This window comes from Xiphophorus hellerii, chromosome 1 (assembly GCF_003331165.1).
Source record: "Xiphophorus hellerii strain 12219 chromosome 1, Xiphophorus_hellerii-4.1, whole genome shotgun sequence".
NCBI classification, from domain to species: Eukaryota; Metazoa; Chordata; class Actinopteri; order Cyprinodontiformes; family Poeciliidae; genus Xiphophorus; species Xiphophorus hellerii.
In genome coordinates, this window is record NC_045672.1 from 14,074,508 (window position 1) to 14,096,464 (window position 21,957).

A 21,957-nucleotide genomic window follows, 5' to 3' on the forward strand; every position below is an offset into this window, starting at 1 on the left:
GATCTTTCGCAAACGCTGTCCTGAATTGTGTCGCAACTATGCTATTGCACAAGAACTATGAGTTTTAAATAATAGAAAAGCAGCAAACTAGCCTGCCACGAGAGTAAAACAGGGTTTTGGCACTTATAGTGTTTTTTCTTGCATTGAAACTGATTGAACAGGCACTGAAGACCTGGCATATTCTAACAAACGATCATATAGAAAAATGTTCAGCTAAAAATTGTAGATCAATTTTCCACAGTGTCTTGGTTTAAAACTCTAGATTAGTGTTCCTCAAATTCAGTCCTCAGAGACTCCTCCCCTGCATATTTTAGACGCGTCTGTTCCAGAACACCTGATTCAAATGATTTCCTGACCCCCCTCTGCAGTCATCAAGTGCTGCAGAATCATGTTCATCACCCACTTATTCAAGTTAGTTGTGTGGTAGAAGGAAAACACCTAAAACACCCAGGGCAGAGGTCTCTGAGTGCTGCAGCAAGTTTGACTTCAGCGAGTACAAACGGTGACCACCATAGCAACCACAACCACAGCATCAACTTCTGCTTCTACTAGTTTGCTTTCAAAATTATTTCTCCGTCCTTCAAAACTAGCAGCAAATTTGGTAAGAAAATCAAACAACAAAAAAAGAAAAGTGGGAGGAAAAACCTTTAAAATAATTTCACATTTGATGCAACAGCACTAAAAATAAGGACTATAAAGACATATTTTTAATAAAATATAAAAAAATAACTTGTCAAACATGTCAGCTACTCTATTAAAATGTTTTTAAATTTTAAAGAGTTTATGATGCCATACTCTCTATCAAGGTACCAGATTCACAGATCCTCATATCAGTAGGAATTATGTGGTCTTGTTTTCAGATTCATGTCAAACCCACCTGGGCCATTTGTTTCTGAAAAGCTCAATCTTACCTAAGCACACAATTCCAGTTAAGTATCAGCAGTAGAAAAGTTTATTGTCCCCATAAGGCAACTGGATTTGCTACAGCCACAATCACAGACACAGCAAAAATATCACACAGACAGCAGACATAGCAAAAGATAACATAAGAACAGTCTAGTTACTCACACACATTATTTTTGGTATTATTTAACTATTGTGAGTTAAAACCGTGCATGTTTTATTTTCTGGCTTGCATAAAACCCACTGACTTTCACATATTCTTTCCTCTTCCGGTATTAGTTTCTGAAAATACTGAAATTAAAGATTAGATTATTGCAAACTGTTTAAATATCTGCACCACGGATGCCAATAAGCACGAAAGGAGCTGGAAATTTAAAGCATCTCTTTAGGAAGAAACTTCAAAAATTACTCAATTTATAATATAAGATGGAAGAAAACGTCACACCTCGACATTGAATTTATGACTGAGATTTGATATGCTATGCAGCTATAATAAATAGTTCAGTATTTGGAGGTTTTAATCATCTACAATATAAAAAAAACATGCTGAGGAACAGTAGAAATGTATTACAATACAAATACAGTAGGTCAAGCCTCAAATTAAAGATTGTGCATAAGTTTGATCCAAAATAATTAATGCAATCACCAAAATATTTAGTGGCAGTCAATGAATGGGTGACCAGAGCTCATCAGTTTAAAACTATGAAAAAAAAGCACAGACAAGATCTAGAAATAAAGTTCTTTAAGGAAGATGTTATTTCGTTTTTCTACACTGCAAATTACACTGTACAACGCAACAATAGGAGTGTAGATGTTAAACTGGCCAGAGAACATATCCGATTTGTCTCAGGGAAAAACAAAAAGTAAAAGCGCAGGAGACCCTAAAATATTCCACAGCTTAATTCTGAACAAAAGTTAGAAAACAGCACAGTTACAACATCATGAGTTGGACTTCAAAGTGTCTAAATCCTTACAATGAGTTATTAAACTAGGACATGTTGCAACATCTGCTGACATCATGATAGCATCAGATACATCTGTATTATATTCAGTTCACCCATGCTAACCCACTATACTGATCTTAGTTTCATTTCACATTCCAACATAGTTTTTCTGGTTGCAGAAACATTTAGTTGAACATAGATTAAGCACACATCAGTATGGAAATACAGTACCGAACATCCTGCTGCAGGACTGGAATAAGACACTTTAAAATAAGAGGAAACAACAATTCAAGTCCAGCAGGCACATTTGGAGTAATGCGAAACCTTCTAATCAGTGACATCAACAGAGTAAAGATGTTTTGGCAGATTATCTTCTTTTATGTAATTTGGAAGCACAATCAGTTGGACAAAATATGAAGATTGCCCAACCTTTACTTCACAGTGGTAACTTTGTTACAGTACATGATAAACAGAGGTGCTACAGTAACTTGTCCTTCATTTGGTGTAACAGACTCAAGAGACATAGCAGAAGAACCATAAGTGAAACATCATTTTAAGAAGTCATCAAGTGCTCAGGTAAGTATCAGTGTAATTCAGGTAGCATCAACCCAACACCCAGAGTGCAAGTATGTAACCTAGACAATGCATCTGCAGCATCTCCATCCCAGCGCTCTCATAAGGCTTTCCTGCTCAACCGCTTCCTTCACCTCAGCGGTTCAGCCCGGTTTCACTGGTCACAGAGCGAGGTATCATCTCTCCCGCTGCACTCCACTGGCACCGTCCTTTTCTTCTTCTCCTCTCGAGTCCCGTCTCGCCTGGTGCCGCTGTGGGGTACCGTCCAAGTGCGGTGCCTCATGCTCGACAGTTGGAGCAGCAGCAACAGAGCGTAGTGCAGAGACGAGAGCGGATGGGCTGAGTAAAGAACACAAACATGACGCAGTTGGCTGCTCCCTGAGACGTGTTACCGATACCCTAAAGGGACACAGAAAATAGGCAGAGAGACACTTAAGTGACCAAGAAAACTGGAAAAATTCTTTGTTTTATTTATTTATATTTTTACACAGTTTTAAAAATCCTATGATGGCTAAATGTAGAAATATAGTCCCTAAAAGGGCAATATTGTGTATTTCCCAGTCAATCAAATAACCATGTTACTTTCAGTTGTTATAAAAATGCTGTACAATATCAGACCGAACTTACAAGAAATTCGACTTTCCAATTTAACGCCACTTTCTGACACTCCACCTTTACACATCATCACAACAACCATTCTTCATTAAGTCTTTAACAACTGAGAACTAGCTGTAGTGGTAAAATGTAACAAAATAGACCTTAAAACGCCAAACAACTACAGTGACAGAGATGTTTACATACACTGAATTAATGTTGGGCTTTTAATAATGCATGTGGCTACACAATAATACTCGGTCTTTTACAAGGCACAGAACCCATCACTCCATAAAGAAGCAAAATAAAGTACAAGCCCGCTTTGTGCATTGCAAAATGTGCAGTTACCAACATGATCGAGTCAAATGGCTTGTAGAGAACGGCTTTATGATCAGAGGAGACAAAGACAGGGTCTTTAGATGCAAACGCAAGAAGTGCGGTTGGATGAGTTGAGATTATGATTAAACCCTAAGAACATTTTACCAACTGCCAACCATGGCGGTGGTTGCATCATGCTGAGGGTATGATGCAACCACCACAGCACCACAGGTATTATGCATGCATTCAGGCTCCATATGCTAGTAACACATTGGGGGATGCCTGCAGGGTACTGCCTGTAAAAGAAGATTTTTCCATCACCAGACGTCTTTGTAGACATTATTGCATGTTGCGTTATTTTGTGCAGCTTTGATGCTGAGGGCCTTTTCACAGCCAGTACACAAAGTTGTTGGAATGATGAAGGAGGACTTCATCCAAATTCTTCTTCTTCGCTACAAATTAGCAACTCATCTGGACCGAGCTGGATGTTCCACACAAACACACATCAGAACTGGCCGACATTAAGCTTCAGCAATGTTCTACCGTACTGAACATTTGTAAGAACGGTGGTCCAAAATGTAGCCAGAGTTATGCCAGAAGCTTGCTGATGGCTACAAAAGGTGCAAAAAATAAGGGACATCTGACCAAATATTAGAATATGTTTGAGCACATATGTATATTGTTGAGTCTATGTTGATTAGAGAAAATCCACAATAAATTCAGACTTATGAACTGGATTTTCGCTTTTTTTTTTCTTAAACATGGCTAATTTCACCCTAGAAAAAGAACGGCTCCGATGAATAATAATATTCAAGTTATTGATAAGTCTTCCTTTTACTGCACATGTTCTGTTGCAAGGAGTTTCAAACAGAAACCACTGGTCTATAGAGAGAAACTGCAGGATGATGGTGTGATGAGTGATGGGTTTAATCACATCCTATCTCACACTCAGGATAACAGCACATCAGCTAATGATCGCACACATACCCCCATGCTCGCCAAATACATCAGACAACAAAAGAAAATGACTAAATATGAAAGGACGTCATCTCCACTAAAAGCAGCTATTTTCAGACTTTAAACTCACGTGTAGTGTGACCAACACCGGGTTCTGTCTGACCGGAGAGTTAGCCAGCAGCAGCATGAAGCGCACCGTGCTCCAGATGCGCAGGACGATGAAGATGATGGGGATGAGAGTTAGCTTGACATCTGCCATGGAGGAGAAGGACTGCGACGGAGGTCTGGTGGCCAAGATGGGACGGTATTCTGACAGGGCCGCATGCTGCACCAAAGAGAGGCCACAGATCAGGGGACGATTTACAGAAGAACAGGGAAAAAAAAGAGAATGCAATGCATCATCAAGAACAACGGCTCAGATTTTCTGACAGATTGTTATTTACAGCCTGACATTGGGAGGGACACTGCAGATGCTGTAATAAAGCCAATTCATCATTCAGATGAAGTTAGGTCACTTAACTCTGGGTTTAGACTGGCTTGGTGCTTGAACTAAAAGTCCAAATTTACTTTGTGATCAATGTTTCTCCTTTAATCGGGGTTGCCAAACTTATTTTTTTTTTAAATCAATTTCATATTTTCCACAATCCAAAGTTCCAAATTTCTTGATTAATGGTTTGAATTATTCAACTATGAATACAAATATTCATAAAGAAATTTGCACAGCCTTTAAATTGGGAATCAGAAAAATACTTACATTTTGTGATCTAATAAAAATGATGGTAGCTCAATTAATAGTGGATCTGTTATAATAACTGCTTAAAGACAATAGATCCTACTGTATATAGTCATGATGGACAAGGAAAACCGGTAACTCTTCCTCTTCAGGTTCAGAAGTTATTTAAATAAAATGGTTGTCAGTTAAATCAGAAAACATGTGCACACATTTGCAGACAGATGGACCCCTCACCGCTCTGTGGATATGCCTCTTAATCAAGATATAGAGCACAGGAAGAGTGAGGTAGGCCAGCAACTCCCAGATCTTTCCAGTCAGCAGCATCCACAAGACCCGATCCGGAGCCTCGATCCTGACCCAGCACCAGCCCACAGACACCTCCGATGCATCGTAGCCGATCTTGTTGAGGCACACAGCGGTGACAGTGATGACCAGAGGAACGCCCCAGCTGGAAAACAAAAGCAAAAGCAGAACTAGTTTGGAGAGTCAATGTTAGTTACCTCAAATGTTGTTTTTTTTTAACTTAAACTAAGTTTTCTATCTATCTATCTATCTATCTATCTATCTATCTATCTATCTATCTATCTATCTATCTATCTATCTATCTATCTATCTATCTATCTATCTATCTCAAACTGTTTTGGTTTGTACATGGTAGAACCAGGAAAGCTTTTGGAGAGGAGCTAAAAATAACGAATTTGGAAGATGAAAAAACTCACAGAAGAGATCATTATAACCATTTTGAGCCTGGAGAAATCTGACTGGGACTGAACATGTGTCCTGATGTGTTCAGTTAAATAAAATTTATGGGGTTGAAAGGTAAAAAGATTTGATAGGTTTCTCTAATCTCTCTCCAATCTTTGTGGACGAGGTCACCGAGGTGGTTAAAAAGCTCCTCGGCGGCAGGGCCCCGGGGGTGGACGAGACCTGCCAGGAGTTCCTTAAGGCTCTGGATGTTGTCGGGTTGTGTTGGCTGACGCGACTGCGATTCGACAGTTGGAAATTTGGCTCGTTTTCGCTTTTTACGTCGCCATCGTAACTCAGAATCCCACTAAAAGTAATGGCTCCCTTCTCGGCATCGAGACGCACGTCTTCGATACCACTTTTGTGGGGTTGCACGCAGCGGTGCGAGCCGCGTTAACGGTGATGGAAGAAAAATAAATAAAGATGTAAAATAAAGAGACATTCCGTTGGGTGTAGAACAATAGGTGCCTGCCATGCAATGCATGGAGGCTGTGACTGACTTGCTCTCCCTAGCCTGGACTAACTTTCAAAAAGTTTCCATGGAAACCGTAACGCGCTGGAGTAGCTCCACTTTACGCTAGTACAGTTAGTGATATTCCCATTCCTAATGCTAGCTAAAACCCCTATATGACATTTGAAACTAAGGCATAAATCAAGCCAAAAGTCGTACTTCAGTATTTGCCAGTTTAACCGCTTTCCCGCAAAACTTCCCAACATGCCCCAGACTGCGCTCGGTTTCTCTGGGAAGCTACTTTTACAGCTAGCTTAGACTGGTTCCACGGCGATATCCATACCTGACCAGGTGGAAGAGCACTACCAGGCTGTCGGCGACCCTCTGGCTGGACCTGACGATGAAGACGTAGAGGTACACGGCGATGGACACGGTCCAGAAGAAACTGCTGGTGTTCGAGAAAGTGGATATGGCTCCCTGAGCGACGCACTCGGTCGAGTCGCTGCGGAAAACACTCCAGACTCCGAAGGCGTAGGAGACGGCCGACAGCCAGTCGGTCACCGAGAGGAACACCAGCAGCCTCCGCGGGGTGGTCCTCAGGTCCGTCCAGATAATGTGTGTGAGGATGATGAGAGAGGAGCCCAGGAAGGACAGCGCGCAGGTACACAACACCACCACCCGCTCTGACAAATACACCTCTGTCTGGTTCCCGTTGGCCATAGTTTACAGCGAAAACTGGCTGCTAGATCAGACTTTGCCCAAACACTTCTGGGAGCAGCAGCAGCAGCAGATTAGTGCTAGATGTTATCATGATTTCCCTCGAAGGCAGTGTAAGTTTAAAACTTCCAGTCCAGACGAGGCAAACAAAACTTTTTCGCCCAGCGTCTAAGCCCTCCCTCCCCGCACGCCTACTGTTTGCACCAACCGGAACCCAAAGCAGAAGTCAGTCAGCTGGTAAAGGGAAGAAACAAGTTTATTTTTGTCCGCAGATTTTTTTTTTTACTTAGCTAGTTACAGCTCTTGTATCACCGTGTGACACATGACGTTTTGGCTAAAACATCTATTTTTTAATTGATCTAAAACGTGACCCACGAATCAAGAAAATGTTTAGAAAAATTGTTTTCACATCTCAAAGTTTCACATTTTTACAGTGGCGTCACCAAGTGGGGCTTACGGGGCAGTGGTCACCTTATATTTATGAAAATCATTTTTCTGTCCGTCATTACATGCTGCGTTTGAATCTCCTTCTCTCATTGGTTCACTTTCCCGGTGTTGACTTTTGTTTTCCAAGTTAATATTTAGTTCTGGTTGCATTTTTAGTTCGATTTCACTGAATCTCATCTAATTTTTGTCAGCAAGTCAGAAAAAGCTCATACAACTTTTAAAAATATATATAATATACAGTACAGACCAAAAGTTTGGACACACCTTTTAATTCAATGGGTTTCCTTTATTTTCATGACTATTGACATTGTTACACTGAAGGCATCAAAACTATGAATAAGATGTGGAAATATGCACTAAACAAAAAAGTGTAAAACAACTGAAAATACTCCTTATATTCTAGTTTCTTCAAAGTAGCAACATTTTGCTGTGATTACTGCTTTGCACACACTCTGCATTTTCTTGATGAGCTTCAAGAGGTAGTCACCTGAAATGGTTTTCACTTCATAGGTGTGCCCTGTCAGGTTAATAAGTGGGATTTCTTGCCTTATAAATAGTCATGAAAATAAAGAAAACCCATTGAATTAGAAGGTGTGTCCAAACTTTTGGTCTGTACTGTATATATATATTTTTTTTAACCTACTAGTGAATCGAAATAAAATTGTAGTTTTAGTTTGGAAAACAGAGAAACACATAAACGTTTTGAAGCAAGCTTATTTCAGTTTTTGGACAAAACAGGGCATTTTTGCTCCTATCTGATCTGTAAACTAAACTTGACGTAGTTACGTGAGACCGAATTGATGAGGGATTATTCAAGGTTTTTCCTGAGTAAGCGCAGACCCTTTTAAAATAGCAGTAAGCCTCTTGACATATTGTATTTTATAAGGTAATAGCAGCAGGTGTTTACTTCAGATTCTGCTTGAGGTAAGCATTAGTGGATCATAAAAGTCAGAATCAGTAGAATGATTAGGAAGGCGGCTTCTGGGCACTACAAAGAGAGAAAAGGGCTGCATTAAAAAGTGCTTTGTAACTTAAAGGTGCTTCATCACACATTGTTTTTAAGTGAAGTTTATTTACTTAGTGACTGGTGATGGCTTTGTGTTTTCTTTTTTTCTTAAAAGCTCAGAGGACAATGTGTCCCCATGCACTGGTCAGATTCCTCATGAACTGATACACCGATGAACATTTTAACCAATAAATATATTTCTGTGAGGGCATTTGATATGAAATTCACACTAAGTGTGAACCTGTGATTCACACATTTGAAAAATGAAAACATATTTTTTCATAAATCAAGTTATATTTTATAAAGTGGAATCCTATGCTTTGTTTCTACTGCGTCTTTTTCACAGAAGACTCGTCTTATAATTGGTAAAAACAAAGGGCTCTTTCAAGAACTTTACAAACATATTGTCTCAAAAGTGGTTAAAGAGATATTTATAAACTTGTGAATGTTCAAGTGAGCACTGGAAGTATTGGGCCACAAGACTTGCAGCAGAGGAATCAAAATGAGAAAAATTATTGAGCAGCCAACGAGCTCTCACGCAAAGTTTAAGAAAGACTTTTAATTACCAAGTACAGTTTTTCTGTCAAAACAAGCAGTAGTCCATGCAACCATCTTGGTCTCTATTAACACTCATTGCACAAAACTCCACTGTTGAAGAAAAAGCAAATGCACGCTTGTTTAAAAGTTTAAAGACAGTAAAATATAGCAATGTTAGATGAAACCAAAGTGTAAGTCTTTAAATGTGAAACAATGTTTTATATCGGCTGACTTTATCTAGGTGTAGGAAAGAAGAATGGAGAAATTTACTGGGAGAGCCATGAAAACTACCAGAAGATACAATGAGTCCAATCACACATTCATGGAAACTGTCAACTTGTGTCAAGGAAAGAAAATAAATCATCTGGAAATCTGAAACTCACCTGACTAGAATATAACTGAATGTAAAAGAGGCTGCAGAGCCTTCACGATCTATTGTTTGGATCGCACCTGAGCGTTGCACACAGCTTGTTGGTGCTACCCAGAAAGTATTGAATATATTTTGGTTGGGGTGTGCAGAACTAAGTACAGTGTCCTTCTGTTCCACAACTTTAAGCTTTATTTAGACTGACTTGTTTTAATTTCTTTGGATTTGTGGATTTCTTGGGTTGGTGCCATGATCTGCTGCAAATTTCTCATCATTTGTCCTGTGAGAAATAATTTATGTGAAAAACTTTGATGTCAGTACTTCTTTCCCCCAAGATAAGGATGTCTTGTGTGTGTTTAAAGCACTTTGAACTGCCTTGTTGCTGAAATGTGCTATACAAACAAACTTGATTGATTGATTGACTGATTGAAGGTGCGTTGCAGGTCCAGAGTTATTTACGAATGGCTTTTTGGGCTTTAAATGTAGCTTGTTCAGACATGTTTTATTGTTAACAATCTGGATTTATAGCTCTTTTACTTGGTGGAAAACATGTTTCCTTGTTGAAGTTTAGTCATTTTTTTTTATCTAATAATGCAAACTGTATAAAGAAGGGTGTTACTGATATGTAGTAAACAATGTGCATGGCTCTTTTTATGTTATCTAATATACTTCCAGTGGTTTGAAATGTTTTTAATGCTGCACTTCGCATCCATTGAAAAATGTTCAACAATTGACTGGCCTGGAATTCCTTATCGTTTTAGTTTCATTAGCTACTTTAAAATTAAACCTTTCAATTTGTTATAATTTATCTGCAACATTAGCATTCCACCAATAAATCAAAAAGTATACACGTGAACACAAGAACATAAACTGAATTGAAGGTGTGCCGCTCATGGGCATCCTCGGCTCTAGAGTAAAATTTTCTCTTATCAAGCAGCTTGCAGGGCCGCTGTAATAAGATGACGACTCGTAACCTCTGTGATTAATGAGCGACGTCTGCTGTTCTTTGTGTCCAGCAGATGTTAATTATTTCTTGGCCTTGAATTTGAGGGTTTCCATAGATCTAAAATGTGAGAAGGCTTAAAGGCAGCGAAGCAGTGACCTTGTGTGCGAGCCAGCGTTTACTGCTTCTGCATCACTGCAGCTCAGAAAAAAACTGCAGCCCCCAATGGCCCCCCTGGGTTGCAGCAGTGCAGTGAAATAGCAGGCTCTTTTTTTTTTTTCTTTTTTTTTTTGCAGACTGCAGCAAGCGCAACATCTGCATTAGAGTCAGCATCGCATTACGAGCAGCAGTGACGTGTTCTCCATTCACGTTCCTCTGATTCTGTATGCAAAAAAACAAAACATCAGAGGAACAAGATAGATTCAGCTGTAATTACTGAGTGAGTCTTTGAATTGATGTGCACCTGGGTCATTTGCACTCATTAAGTCTGCTTTGTTATCTTGGCAGCATCAGCTTTTCAGATGCGTTGGTGCTTTTACACACGGCAGAGCGGTTCACACACAGTACAACATCTTTTTTCCCCCCAAAACAAATGAGGCAGAATAATAAATAAGTTATTATGAAACATTTATTACAACCTTTTTACAATTAAAATATCTAACATGGAGAAATGCCTTGGCTAATAAGTTTGATATATTCACATTAAGTTAAGCTTGGTTACAAAGAAGGATGCGCTTACAAAAAAAGAGGATCTAGTACTATTAAGACATGCAGATATTTTTTTGACGCTAAAAACAAAAAAAGATTGATGTAGGTTCAATAAATCGGTGCAGACTTTAATCAACAAAAGCATGCAGAGAGGCTGCTTTCAGTCACAAGATGGCAGCAGAAGAACATGGAACTACAGCTTAAAGTTCAGAGGTTCGATGCCTTCATCCCAATGTACAGTAAATGTTGGTAATAAAAAAAGTCATGCTCTCTCTCTCTCTCTCTCTCTTTCTCCATCTGTCTTCAGATTATCCCGTTTCCATTTTGAGTTTACAGCCCGGGTCTGTTTCCACGTGAAAAACCTTTGTTCGGTCTCTGCACCTCGTGACGAGCATTGATCCCAGGGCGTCTTATTGCGAAGAATTTCTGCGGCAGTATACTTGCTGATTGCTTCGTTCTCACTCCTCACAACAACCAGCTAAGACACTGCCAGAGAAACACCCACAGCAGCCGCAGCCTACCGTCCGTCCACCCGTCTGTCCGCCTGCTTACTCTCAGCAGGAACTTGGCTGGTTTTAGCCGCACAGTTTGACCCCTTCAGTCTGGCACTGCTGACGTTTGCATCTCACTTTCCCGGGTTTTTGGTGTCGGGATGCTTCGCCAATCACTAGAAGACCTACGGAATGGAAGATGTGGGGAAGAAAAAGGATTGAGTATTATTTTGAATGGATGTATTTTCATATTGCATAAAAAATTCAAGCGGGTAGAAAGTCTTTGCTCCCTCCTTGTAACCCAGAGCTTGTTTCTGAACAGATACTTCATATCCCTCCAGCCTTTTTTCTGCAGCATCACTTGAAGTTTGCATAACTTGGGCAAACACAAACACCCGCGAACTAAGAATAGATCTGTCATGACTCATGATTTTGCAACAAAACCTTGGTCTGGTTTAGCTCTCACCTACTTGTGTTCACTCGAGTGAACCCGTTGTGTGTTGATGTACCTCAGGAACAACAAATAAGTCCCCCTTTTTCCACCTCCCCCCGCTCCTTGGTATCAGTAGCTTTCGCTCGCTGCAGAGCTATTTTAGGCCAGCTGACCGCTGCTGTCTCCGTGTGGGATCTGCTTCTCCGACAGGACAACGGGAATACTGGAGACCGGCGTTGCAGCTGCTAACGAATGGAAAAGAGGGACTTCTGATTTGGATTCTTCAGTAGGGTTATATTTGTCGTCCGTCCACTGCGTGTTTGTGAAATTTATGACACGTTTATGCTTGTGCAACTGGGAATTCCAGAGCTTGATTTGTGCCTGTAGGCGCTGGGTCTTGTCTGATGTAAAATAATTTAAGCGTTTTACTAAAGCGTTCTGCAACATTCACTTTTTAAATTGATTTTTTATGAAGGATGAAGAACTCTTCTCCTGTCCGCAGAGAGGCACAGGGACTCCTCTTGACCTGCTTTCTGATGCCAAACAGCTGCATCCGCGTCCCTTTGTGTCTTTGTCTGGAGGCCCGCCGCCGCCTTCGCTGAGCACATGACGACAGGGATTCCTCCCCGCTCCGGCCTTGATGTAATCCCTAATACAGGGCTGAGGAATGCCAATGAAAACGCAGTTCTGCTCGCTAAATGAATGAAAGGTTGCCGCTCTGCTTCAGACAGCGGCAACGGCACAGAGCCTCCGCTCATTAAGAAAAAGAGTTGTAAAGATTATGTTTATAAATGTTGTTGTGAGCAACTGAAACTGTCATTTGAGATGATTGCAATAGGTAAATGCATCTCAGCTAATTGACATTGGTTCATTCACAATGTTTTTCTTTAATAGAGAAATGTAAATGTGCTTGAAAGACAACGATGACCATCAGAGGTCTCGCTTTGTCCACAACACAACAAAATCTGTTCATCCATTCAGAGCACGTTCAAGGCTACCAAGGTGGAATTTAACTTTTAAATCTTTTAAATTTAAATCAACTGGGTATGAAAATACTCTATGCTTACTAATTTAATGAGTAAGTATTTATTGAATGAATTAGGTTATGTTACATAAATGGGGGAGTGGGTAATCGCAACAATTTAAGATGGATTCCTGATTAAGTCATAGGATGAAATTGATTAAGTCATAGGATGAAATTGTCATGGTATTCAGTGCGTTTAAATTTAGTTCAAGATAAATTTACTATGATTCAACACAAAGGACTATTTCGTATTTTATTGTATTGATCTATTATATAGAGGCAGGACAAAACATTTTTATACTTCTTGCAGATTAGGATTACAACTATTTTTTGTTCAACCATGAAGTTTGTTTCTAATAGGAAATGAAGTGTGCAACTTTAAAAAAATTATGAAGCAATGTAAAAGAAAAGCTTTTATTTAGATGTGAAATAAATGAAATGTCAAATAGCACTTATGCTATTGTCAATAATCAATGGAAAAATCTTTAATGGCATTACAGCATTCAAGCCCTTCCTGTAGATGCTGACCAGCTGACAATTTAGCTGACAATTTATCTTTGGCGATGAGGTCGTTTAAGGTTGAAAGATGTCTTTGTCATCAAGCATTTTAGGATAATGACAAAGATCTTTTATCATATTTTAGTCAGGACTCTGGCTGTGTTCCTCCAAAGCATTTATATCACTAACAGTGAGAGGAAACATGCTGTTAAAACTGAAAGATTCCCTTAAGCCTGTAAAAAGTAAACTTTTCTTTTATTAAAGAAAATATCGGCGACCCTACAGTTATTAGTTTTTTTTATCCATTGCTTCATTAAAATATTGCATGATTAACTTATTGCTTAGGAAGTAAACAGAAAGTAAGTCATTTGAAAATAATTTAGCATTTTTTATTTTTATTTTATTCTCCCCGCCAGGGGCTCTTTTGTGGGCTCTAGTGTCCCTTATATGAAAGTAGGCTGACAGGAAAGGGGGGAAGACATGCGGCAAATATCGTCGGGTCCGGGAATCGAACCCGCGACGGCCGCGTCGAGGACTCAAGGCCTCCAAACGTGAGTGGTGCTATCCCCTATGCCACCACAGCACGCCCCTAATTTAGCATTTTTAATTGAAAAAATAAAATAAATCCTGTCAAGGCTATGAATTATGGACTGAACTGTGTATAGCTGTAAAAAGACATAACCATACATTTGGTGGTTTATCTTGAAATATGATAAACATAACATTCATTAATATTTAGAGTAATTGTGGGCAACTCTGGGATTTACTCCCACTGATGTAAAAGGAGTACGAAAGGACTTAAGGATATATTTTATTCTCAAGTAGGATAAAACATATTCTTCTTCTGATGATTATGATTATTTATAACATTTAGAAACAGTAACATTGTTTTTACTTCGTCACCTTCTAAAGTTAGCAGCAAATACTTTGGGGGATCTTTACCTTGTTTGACGATATCTCTTTTAATTATGCAAATTACAATTAAGCACATATTTATTTTTGTAGTTCCTTAATTTGGACGGCCTCTAATAAAATATCATGTACTGAGTTATACTGTTAGTTTGACTCAGGATTTGGCCACAGCTGATGACAGTTTAAAGTTGGTTTAATTTATTAAAGATAAACCTGTTAATTACATTTTTTGTGCTAGTGTCATAAGACGGAGTAATGTAGTTTTGTTTGTTTAAAATGGACCGGGTATTGTTAATTGTTAATTCTTTCTTACGATCACATAGCAAGGAAACGGGTCATCTCAATCATTCCAATTTTTTTCTCTGTATAAATATTTTACAGATCATGGGGATTTTAAACATGTCGTAAAAATAATCCAATTTTAAAAGTGTTTGTAAATAAAGTGATCAGTGTTCAATGTAATAGTCGGGTGAGCGTTGGTTCAGGTAACCACGGGGCCTCAGCAGCAGCACTCTTCAATAAGTCTATAACTCTGTGACACATCCAACCTACACCCAACATTTCCTTTCAAGAGCAAAAAGCACGTCTGCACTGACACGAACTAACACTCACACCCTAACCCGAACCAAGGCTCACCTACACTGGATCCCACTGCTGTCAGGCCTCAGAATGTGTCAGCTAGAAACACGGCTCCACCGTGGCAGCCAGCCGGCGGCGTGCATTTCATTCCTCATCTCCAGCGCCGCTCTACGCTCCTCGGTTGCGCTAGTGTCGGCTCACGGCGCTCAGTAGTCATGTCTCTCTGGCTTGGTCCCTCTGCTCACATAATCATCTTATGGCTGACAAAGCTGTTAGTATTTATTGTATAGGGAGGTTTCTGAATAGTAGCGAAGCTTTTAATTTATAAATTAGAGGCTGGAGACCTTTTAATTCAGCGTAATCAGAAGCAATAAATAATAACTGCTTCTGTGCTTTGAAAAGCGTTTTGTTTGTGAGTAAGCGAGTCATGGGGCAGTGTGACCTCATATTAATATGTGAGCTTTTACTGGTATTATGTTAATAAAAAAATAATAAAATATTAGCTAATTGCCTTAACTCAAAACAAAAGTAGACAAATATGATGATGGCTGCTAAATAAGCTCACGTATTGATTGATTATTTTTGTTATTTTGACTTTTATGTCTTTGATTTTAACAACAAAACCAGCTAAACTTGTTAGTAATTCTCTAGTGCTCATTATAGAGAATATTATCTTTTAGTTTCCATTCTGCTCTTTAAACAGGAATGTAAGTTTAATTTGTCAGGCTGTTTGGAAGACTCACCACTCTTAGCTTTTAAAAATAGTTTTAAAACAGTTACCCTATGATTTTTTTTTGCAACCAGAAATATTTGCCAGCATCTGACTTTGTTTTTCTTTTCATAAGCTAGTGCAGAGGCCTGGGGGACAATGGAATAACTTTTTTTTACGGCTCCCGATCTTTTATTAGAGCAAACATCCAAGACCCTATTGCAGACCTACAATAATTATTTATTTTCTACCTCGTTTCCTGGAAATTTTGCTGATTCATTTATTGCTTAGTAGGTAAAAAGAAAAATGATTCATCTTTAATATATTTGCCCTTTTCACTGACAAAATAAAATAAAATATCAGTCGAGTACTTTCAAGTTGCCGATTCTGTTCTGTGGAGCAGAAGGTTTAGACTCCATAGCGCTACAGGGAAAAGTGTCGGGGGCTTTTTGCAGCCAGCTGACCTTCAGTTTGCAGCAGCTGGGAGAGAGGCATTGCTGTGTAACTCTATGCTTCGACAGCCGGACACTCAGACATTTCCTCTGACTTCACAAAAAAGGACTTGTAGCTGCATGATGGAAAATTAAAACCATTTGAAACCGAAGTTTAGAAACAATGCTTTTGTACTGGTAACCAGTGTGAATAAATCCCTTCTGTTTCTACAGAGAGGAGTGGGTTAATGGTTCAGGCCTGTACACATGGTGAACAGAAAACACAGTCGTCATGGTAGGCTCGTGTAAAACACACGGGTCATAGTGCGCCGGACGGTGAACAGTCACTGAGGGGTTTGTGTACTTTTCACTTTTCAGACGTTTCAGTGTGATTTCTCTGTTGAGTTTATCAATAACATGTGATGAGAGTGACAACGTGGAAAGCCCGTCCTGGTTTTATCAGCGTTTCTGTGTACACTGTAGTGCAATCTTGCAGAAGCGCTGACGACACTTCTCTTTTGAGAGTGAGAACTCTTTGAGTGTATCATCACTCTTAAGTAGAAGCTGTAGAAGCTCCTCCCGGCTTTGAAGAGGGGATGTTGCTAATTCCACATTTCTCTTAGTTCAGAATTAACACAAATGTTATCACGGCACTTTGTAATTTGCCTGGCTGTCCTGTACATTCAGCAACCTCTTCTCTAGTTATGAAGACACTTTCACAACACCGAAAGCTGTCATTTTAAAATTAACCATTGATATTTAAATAACTCACAACCTTGATTTAGCCTATCTGAGGCCTTTGAGCCAGCTCTTTTTGACTTCCTTATGGTATAAAATATGAAATGCTCCACGATTAACTGGCTCTGTATACAGCAAAAGTGAACCATGTTATTGAAATAAGTTCTAACATTAAAGTCAGAAGCGATTATTCACACTCACCAGGGAATAAGGCGGCGGCGGAGCTCCTCCATCCACCCAAATCTGCAGGGCGCTGCAGGGTCACTTCACACAAGGTTCCAGTTGACCACCAGCCTCTTCTCTTTCTCTGTGCCTCCTCTCTCTCTCTCTCTCTCTCTCTTTCTGTGTGTGCTTCACCCAGACAGCACAACAAGTCAAGGCATGTTCCAACATGCCACCAGCGGTCGAACCCAGTTCATGAGCCTAGACCACAGAAGGGGAGGAGCGGAGGATCAGAGAAGGGGGAAGCCCAGAAAGGACCCAGCGTGACTCAGCCTCCTCAGTTAGCTTAGCTTTCACTTTGAGACACTTCAACGGATGATGGGGTTACTGCTCCAGCTGATGACGTGACACAGCTTTAATACACTGGACTGGCTTGTCTTATTATATTAATAGAAATGGAAAAAACTTGTGTATGCTTTTTGGAACAGCGTAGGTCTTAAGTTGTTTTTGACCATGTGGATTTTTTTACTGGTTTTAGAAAGTTATAGTTTCAAAATGGCTCAAATTTCTCATGCTGTTGGTTTGTCTGTGGTTTAAAGGGATTTTAATGAGACGGCAAAAGAAGCACTGGAGTGTTTTAAAGCAGAGTGACGCTGCACTACCCTTACTGCCCCTGTGGCTGAGCACTGCTAGTGAGCTGGCTGAAAAAAGGCTAAAATATGAATCCTCTTGGCTATGAAAGTAATTTAGTTAGCTGTAAAACAGAGTGGCATGCCTATTGCATCAAACAGGCACAATTAGGTCTGTCACAATAATGTTGTTTGGGACCTTTTTCAAATTATATATTGATAATTTCATAATAATACATGTTTATTGGTCTTTCACAGACCAATAAACTTTAATTTTGTGAAGAACACCTAGCACTGGAACTGCAAGATATTTTAAATGAACACAACCAAAAACAATGAACAAAATAAAAATAAAAAACAGACACTACACCAAAACCATTAATAAAACCAGCCACGAAGTCTCTGTAAACAAAATTGCCCTTCAAAAATTATTAATCATCAGAATGGAAATTATCGAGCCCGTTTTAATTTGTCATGGGACGAATTGATTAATTGCTTATTGCGCCAGACTTAGCCGTGACTCCTGCCGGATCACAAAAAGAATGTAATTTATTTTAAATATGCACAGGGGTGTGAATAATATTCAGTTTACCTGTAGATAAGTTCATTATTGAGTCAACTTTAGCTATTTTTATTGCACACAGAGATCTTAATTTGACTTTCCTAATATGAGCTTTTCATTCTTACTTGTTATAATATAAAGAGCAGAAGTGTAAAACGATATAATACTATGCACAAAAAAGCTAACAAAACTACTGGTTTTTATTTTTTAGCATGAATCTAGTTATCAAAATTGTGATAAATATTATTGATAACATTACTGTAACTGCAATAATCAATATTCTTATAACTTTGGCAACCATAGGAATCATTTCTCTGTTAGGTCTCGTTGCACTTTGACATTTTTTGCACCAAAAGCCACAATAAAACTGCAGCATTTTTAGGTTATCGTCCCATGAAAATGTCACACCGCTGCCAACATCTAATACTCAGCACCAAAATCGCTCTCTTCATTGGTTGAAGCTGAATAACATGAAGCGCATAACACATAAGACGCAAAATCTGAAAGATCATAAATTTACCTTCAGTTCTGTCTGCAGTGGTTCGGGTTTTATCTCCACCAGAAGCTGTAACTGGGCACCAGCACAGCATACTAATGAAAGCTGCTGATTCATCAGATCATATTATACAGTAGGCCACATCAATTACAGATGAAGCCCATCAGCATGAATTATAAAACCGAAAATCAGAGGGAATGCATCAGCAAAGATTTGGAATCCATGTGAAATATTAATGCTTCCTTAGCGACATTTGATGTTTGATCTGAACTTAAAAGCAATTCGTTAACGTAGCGACGAAGGGATCTTCCGTCAGTCGGATCAGGGAGACGAATTTGTTTGCGTCGCGCTCTGCTTAGCCACTCATACGTTGAGCCACGCTAAATGTGCCAGATCATCAGTATCCATGAGTGCTAATTACGTTGAGTAGCCGGGTTTTTATGTAGAGGAGGGGTGATGCCAGTTCATCACTGCTGTTAGTGAAAGTTGATCACTAGGCAGATTCTGGCTTCAGCAGCAGAAGCCAGCTCAGCAAAACTCACCTGCTACAATATGGCCTGAGTTTGGCTACCTGAGCGTCTCATAAAAGTGGCGTGCTGTACATCAGTGGCGTCGCCCTCCGCTGCGGCCCGTCAACAGGCCGATGACCTCATCAATGAGAGAGCAAAGTCACCAGGATGCCACACTCACGGAGCTTTGAGCTCTGCCTGGAGCTTCGTCTTTGTCCCGCTGCGGGCGACCAGACAGGAACTCTGTGAAGAGAGCAGGAGAGGGGAAATTGCCTGGATGTGGTGGCGTTAATTCACTGACAGCCATGATGCAGCACTGCACTCCCAGGGTGTTTTTTTTCTTTTTCTTTTTTTTTTTTTTTGTGAGTGTGTGAAAGTGCAAACTGACTTTTATAATTTATGCAAGAATTGACCTTCTATTTACACAAGAGTGAAATATGGACGTCCACTGAGCGAGGCCACTCAGAGGAAATAATTTTCTGTTGTGCAAAAGTCAAATCCATGAATAAAACCTGAATTTACTGCCTGTCTTACCTAGGACTGCAGTGAGGCCTCACTTTTATTTCTGTCAGTCAGAGTTGTTGGTGAAGGGGTGGGATGGGGGGCGTGCAGAGGAACCCCTAGCCCAGCAAGTTCAAAGCTTGCTGCATTGATTACATCATCGGAACAGGAGTGCTGGAATGGGACAATGCACCATCGGTGGTGAGGGAGGGGGGGAGCAGTTAAGGGTGGAGGGTGGTGGGGGGGATTCATCTGTTTCTGTTCTGTCTTTAAACTCGGACACGGATATGTCACGTGAGACGAGGACTCTGACGAGTAAATGATAGAGTTGATAGAGGTGGTGTGCATCTAAATATTCCTACGTCTGTGTATGTGAGGGTGTGTGTGTGCGTGTGTGCGTGTGTGTGAGCGTGCTGCTGTGGGCCAGCACTGCAGGAGTACATCTGCTGCAGGACACTGCAGGATCGGTGTTCTGCTGCCTCCTCACTGGCTCTTCCTCTCTTCTCTCTGTTCTCTGTCAGGCAATTTGCTCAAGGAGGATGGTGAAAGCATGTGCTGCATACTTTTCAGCAGGGGGGGGTTAAGTAGAAGAGAGAGAGGGAGTGCGGGGGGGATCACCGAGGTGCAATGCATGCCAGTGAGGCGCTTTGTTGGCCAACTGTACCTGCAAGCAAGATTACAGTAGGAGAAACTGGAGAGCAGGAGAAAAGGAGGCGGAGGAGAGGAGACGGGTTGGGAGGTGGGGAGCAGGGCAAGAACAGAGGTGCAAGAAACATCAGGTGAGTGCGGCAGTTTCCTGTGCCGGCAGTGCAGCATTCAGCCCAGTGAGCCGGCGTGCAGGAGAACTGCAGATGTTCCTGTTTAATGTGAAGCTCACAGCGCAGAGCCGTAGAGCCGTCCGCTGTGAGTTCTTCCACAGAGAGCCGTCTCAACGCCACGTCGTCTTAGCACCTTTACCTAAAGTGAACTCACTGCTGACCCAAACCCGGCTGCTCTCAAAACTTGTATTTTACACTGACTCACATTTTGAACATGCACCACCTCTATAAACTGTTTTTAAAATCTTGTTTTTAAAAGCTCTTAAAGTTTGGTATAGAACGAGTAACATTGACTTTTGAGTTCTGACAAACTGCTGCAGTGAAATTATGGCCTGCAAGAGTATCTGTGCATCCAGAAGCATCACTGTTTCTCTTCATCAGTGTGAAGTCTGTATTAAGCATCCTCATGTAGGACATCTGAGGAGTCATATTAGCACAACTTCAAGACTGCACCACAGCTTCCCTGTCCCACACAGGCCACTGTGGCCTCATTTTCATTTTCCCACTCACCTATAGACTCAGTCATTGTTGTGTCCTTACTCACTTCAAGCATTTTAATCACAATAAACACACTGTGTGAAATGTAAACACAAAGCTAGCAGTGGGCAGAAAAAAAAAAATCAGCAAAGTCAGCAAAGATGGAAGTCTCCACTAGAGGAGGGAACTCTTTGCATCCCGGTTAAGTTTTCAGTGCCCTTGTGAGAAATGGAGTCCTGTCGAGCGGCCGCTATCTGACACGCCGGCCGCTATTTCCAGCCTGTACTATGTGTTAAACATGGATGAGGGAGCAGTGGAGCCTGACTGCTAGCCGAGTGGCTCTGTCTGTCTGGCCGCTGCCTGCAAGTGATGAGGCAGAGGCAGCCTGGAGCTTCAGCTCTGCAGGCATTCACACCGACAGGCACATATCAACTCATCTAATGCAAATCCGAGGAGCATGCCATTCTTTAGAAACAGGTCAGTAGCTAAAGCAGATGAGCATGCGAGGTAAAGCGGACTAGAGGAGGATGGGATATTTACCTACAGAAGAGTCTGGCACTGCATCACAGCGAAGGAGGAGAGGACAAAAACTTCTCTTCACTCTCTGCGAGCCTCCTGGTCACTGGTGATGTGCTTTCATGGCGCGGCAAAGTTGACTGCAGCACTGCCTCCTGAACAGAATGACATTGTTTGCACTCTCTCTCCCGTTACTCCTCCTCCTTTCTCCGGTGCACGCTTGTTCCCCCCTCCTCTTCTTTGCACGCTCACTGGCAGCACAAACTGCACAGCTCAGCAGTGTTCCCCCACTGCCGCAGCAGATCCTGCATGAGCTCTGCGTATGTGAGAGGGATGGGACTTTTAAAGGGGAACGCAACCTCCAGGGTCAGTCGGTGTTGCACATCCTCTCCTCCCCTCTCTCCACATTCCTCAGCATCCTTCCTTCTCATCCTCTTTTTTTCCCTTCTTCCCAGAAGAATCATCGGCGTAAAGGACTCCTCTGAACAGAGAGACCCCCTCTGTGCAAACATAACTCACCATCCACTCAT

At 40.8% G+C, this 21,957-nt stretch overlaps 1 protein-coding gene and 1 long non-coding RNA gene across 2 annotated transcripts; both read right to left on the reverse strand.

Moving 5' to 3' along the window:
• Nucleotides 1-929: 929 nt before the first annotated feature.
• Nucleotides 930-7,136, reverse strand: gpr157 (G protein-coupled receptor 157). The gene is made up of 4 exons (XM_032572724.1): nucleotides 6,561-7,136; nucleotides 5,257-5,470; nucleotides 4,420-4,614; nucleotides 930-2,819 (listed from the first exon to the last, which is right to left on the reverse strand). Exons 1-4 carry the CDS (start codon nucleotides 6,935-6,937, stop codon nucleotides 2,700-2,702), a joined length of 906 nt encoding a protein of 301 aa, XP_032428615.1. The 5' UTR covers nucleotides 6,938-7,136; the 3' UTR covers nucleotides 930-2,699.
• Nucleotides 7,137-10,844: 3,708 nt separating this feature from the next.
• Nucleotides 10,845-21,686, reverse strand: LOC116723135 (uncharacterized). Its single transcript, XR_004339919.1, has 4 exons — nucleotides 21,452-21,686; nucleotides 19,149-19,358; nucleotides 16,959-17,180; nucleotides 10,845-11,618 (listed from the first exon to the last, which is right to left on the reverse strand). It is a non-coding gene; the product is annotated as an uncharacterized LOC116723135 (long non-coding RNA).
• Between the last annotated feature and the right edge of the window lie 271 nt (nucleotides 21,687-21,957).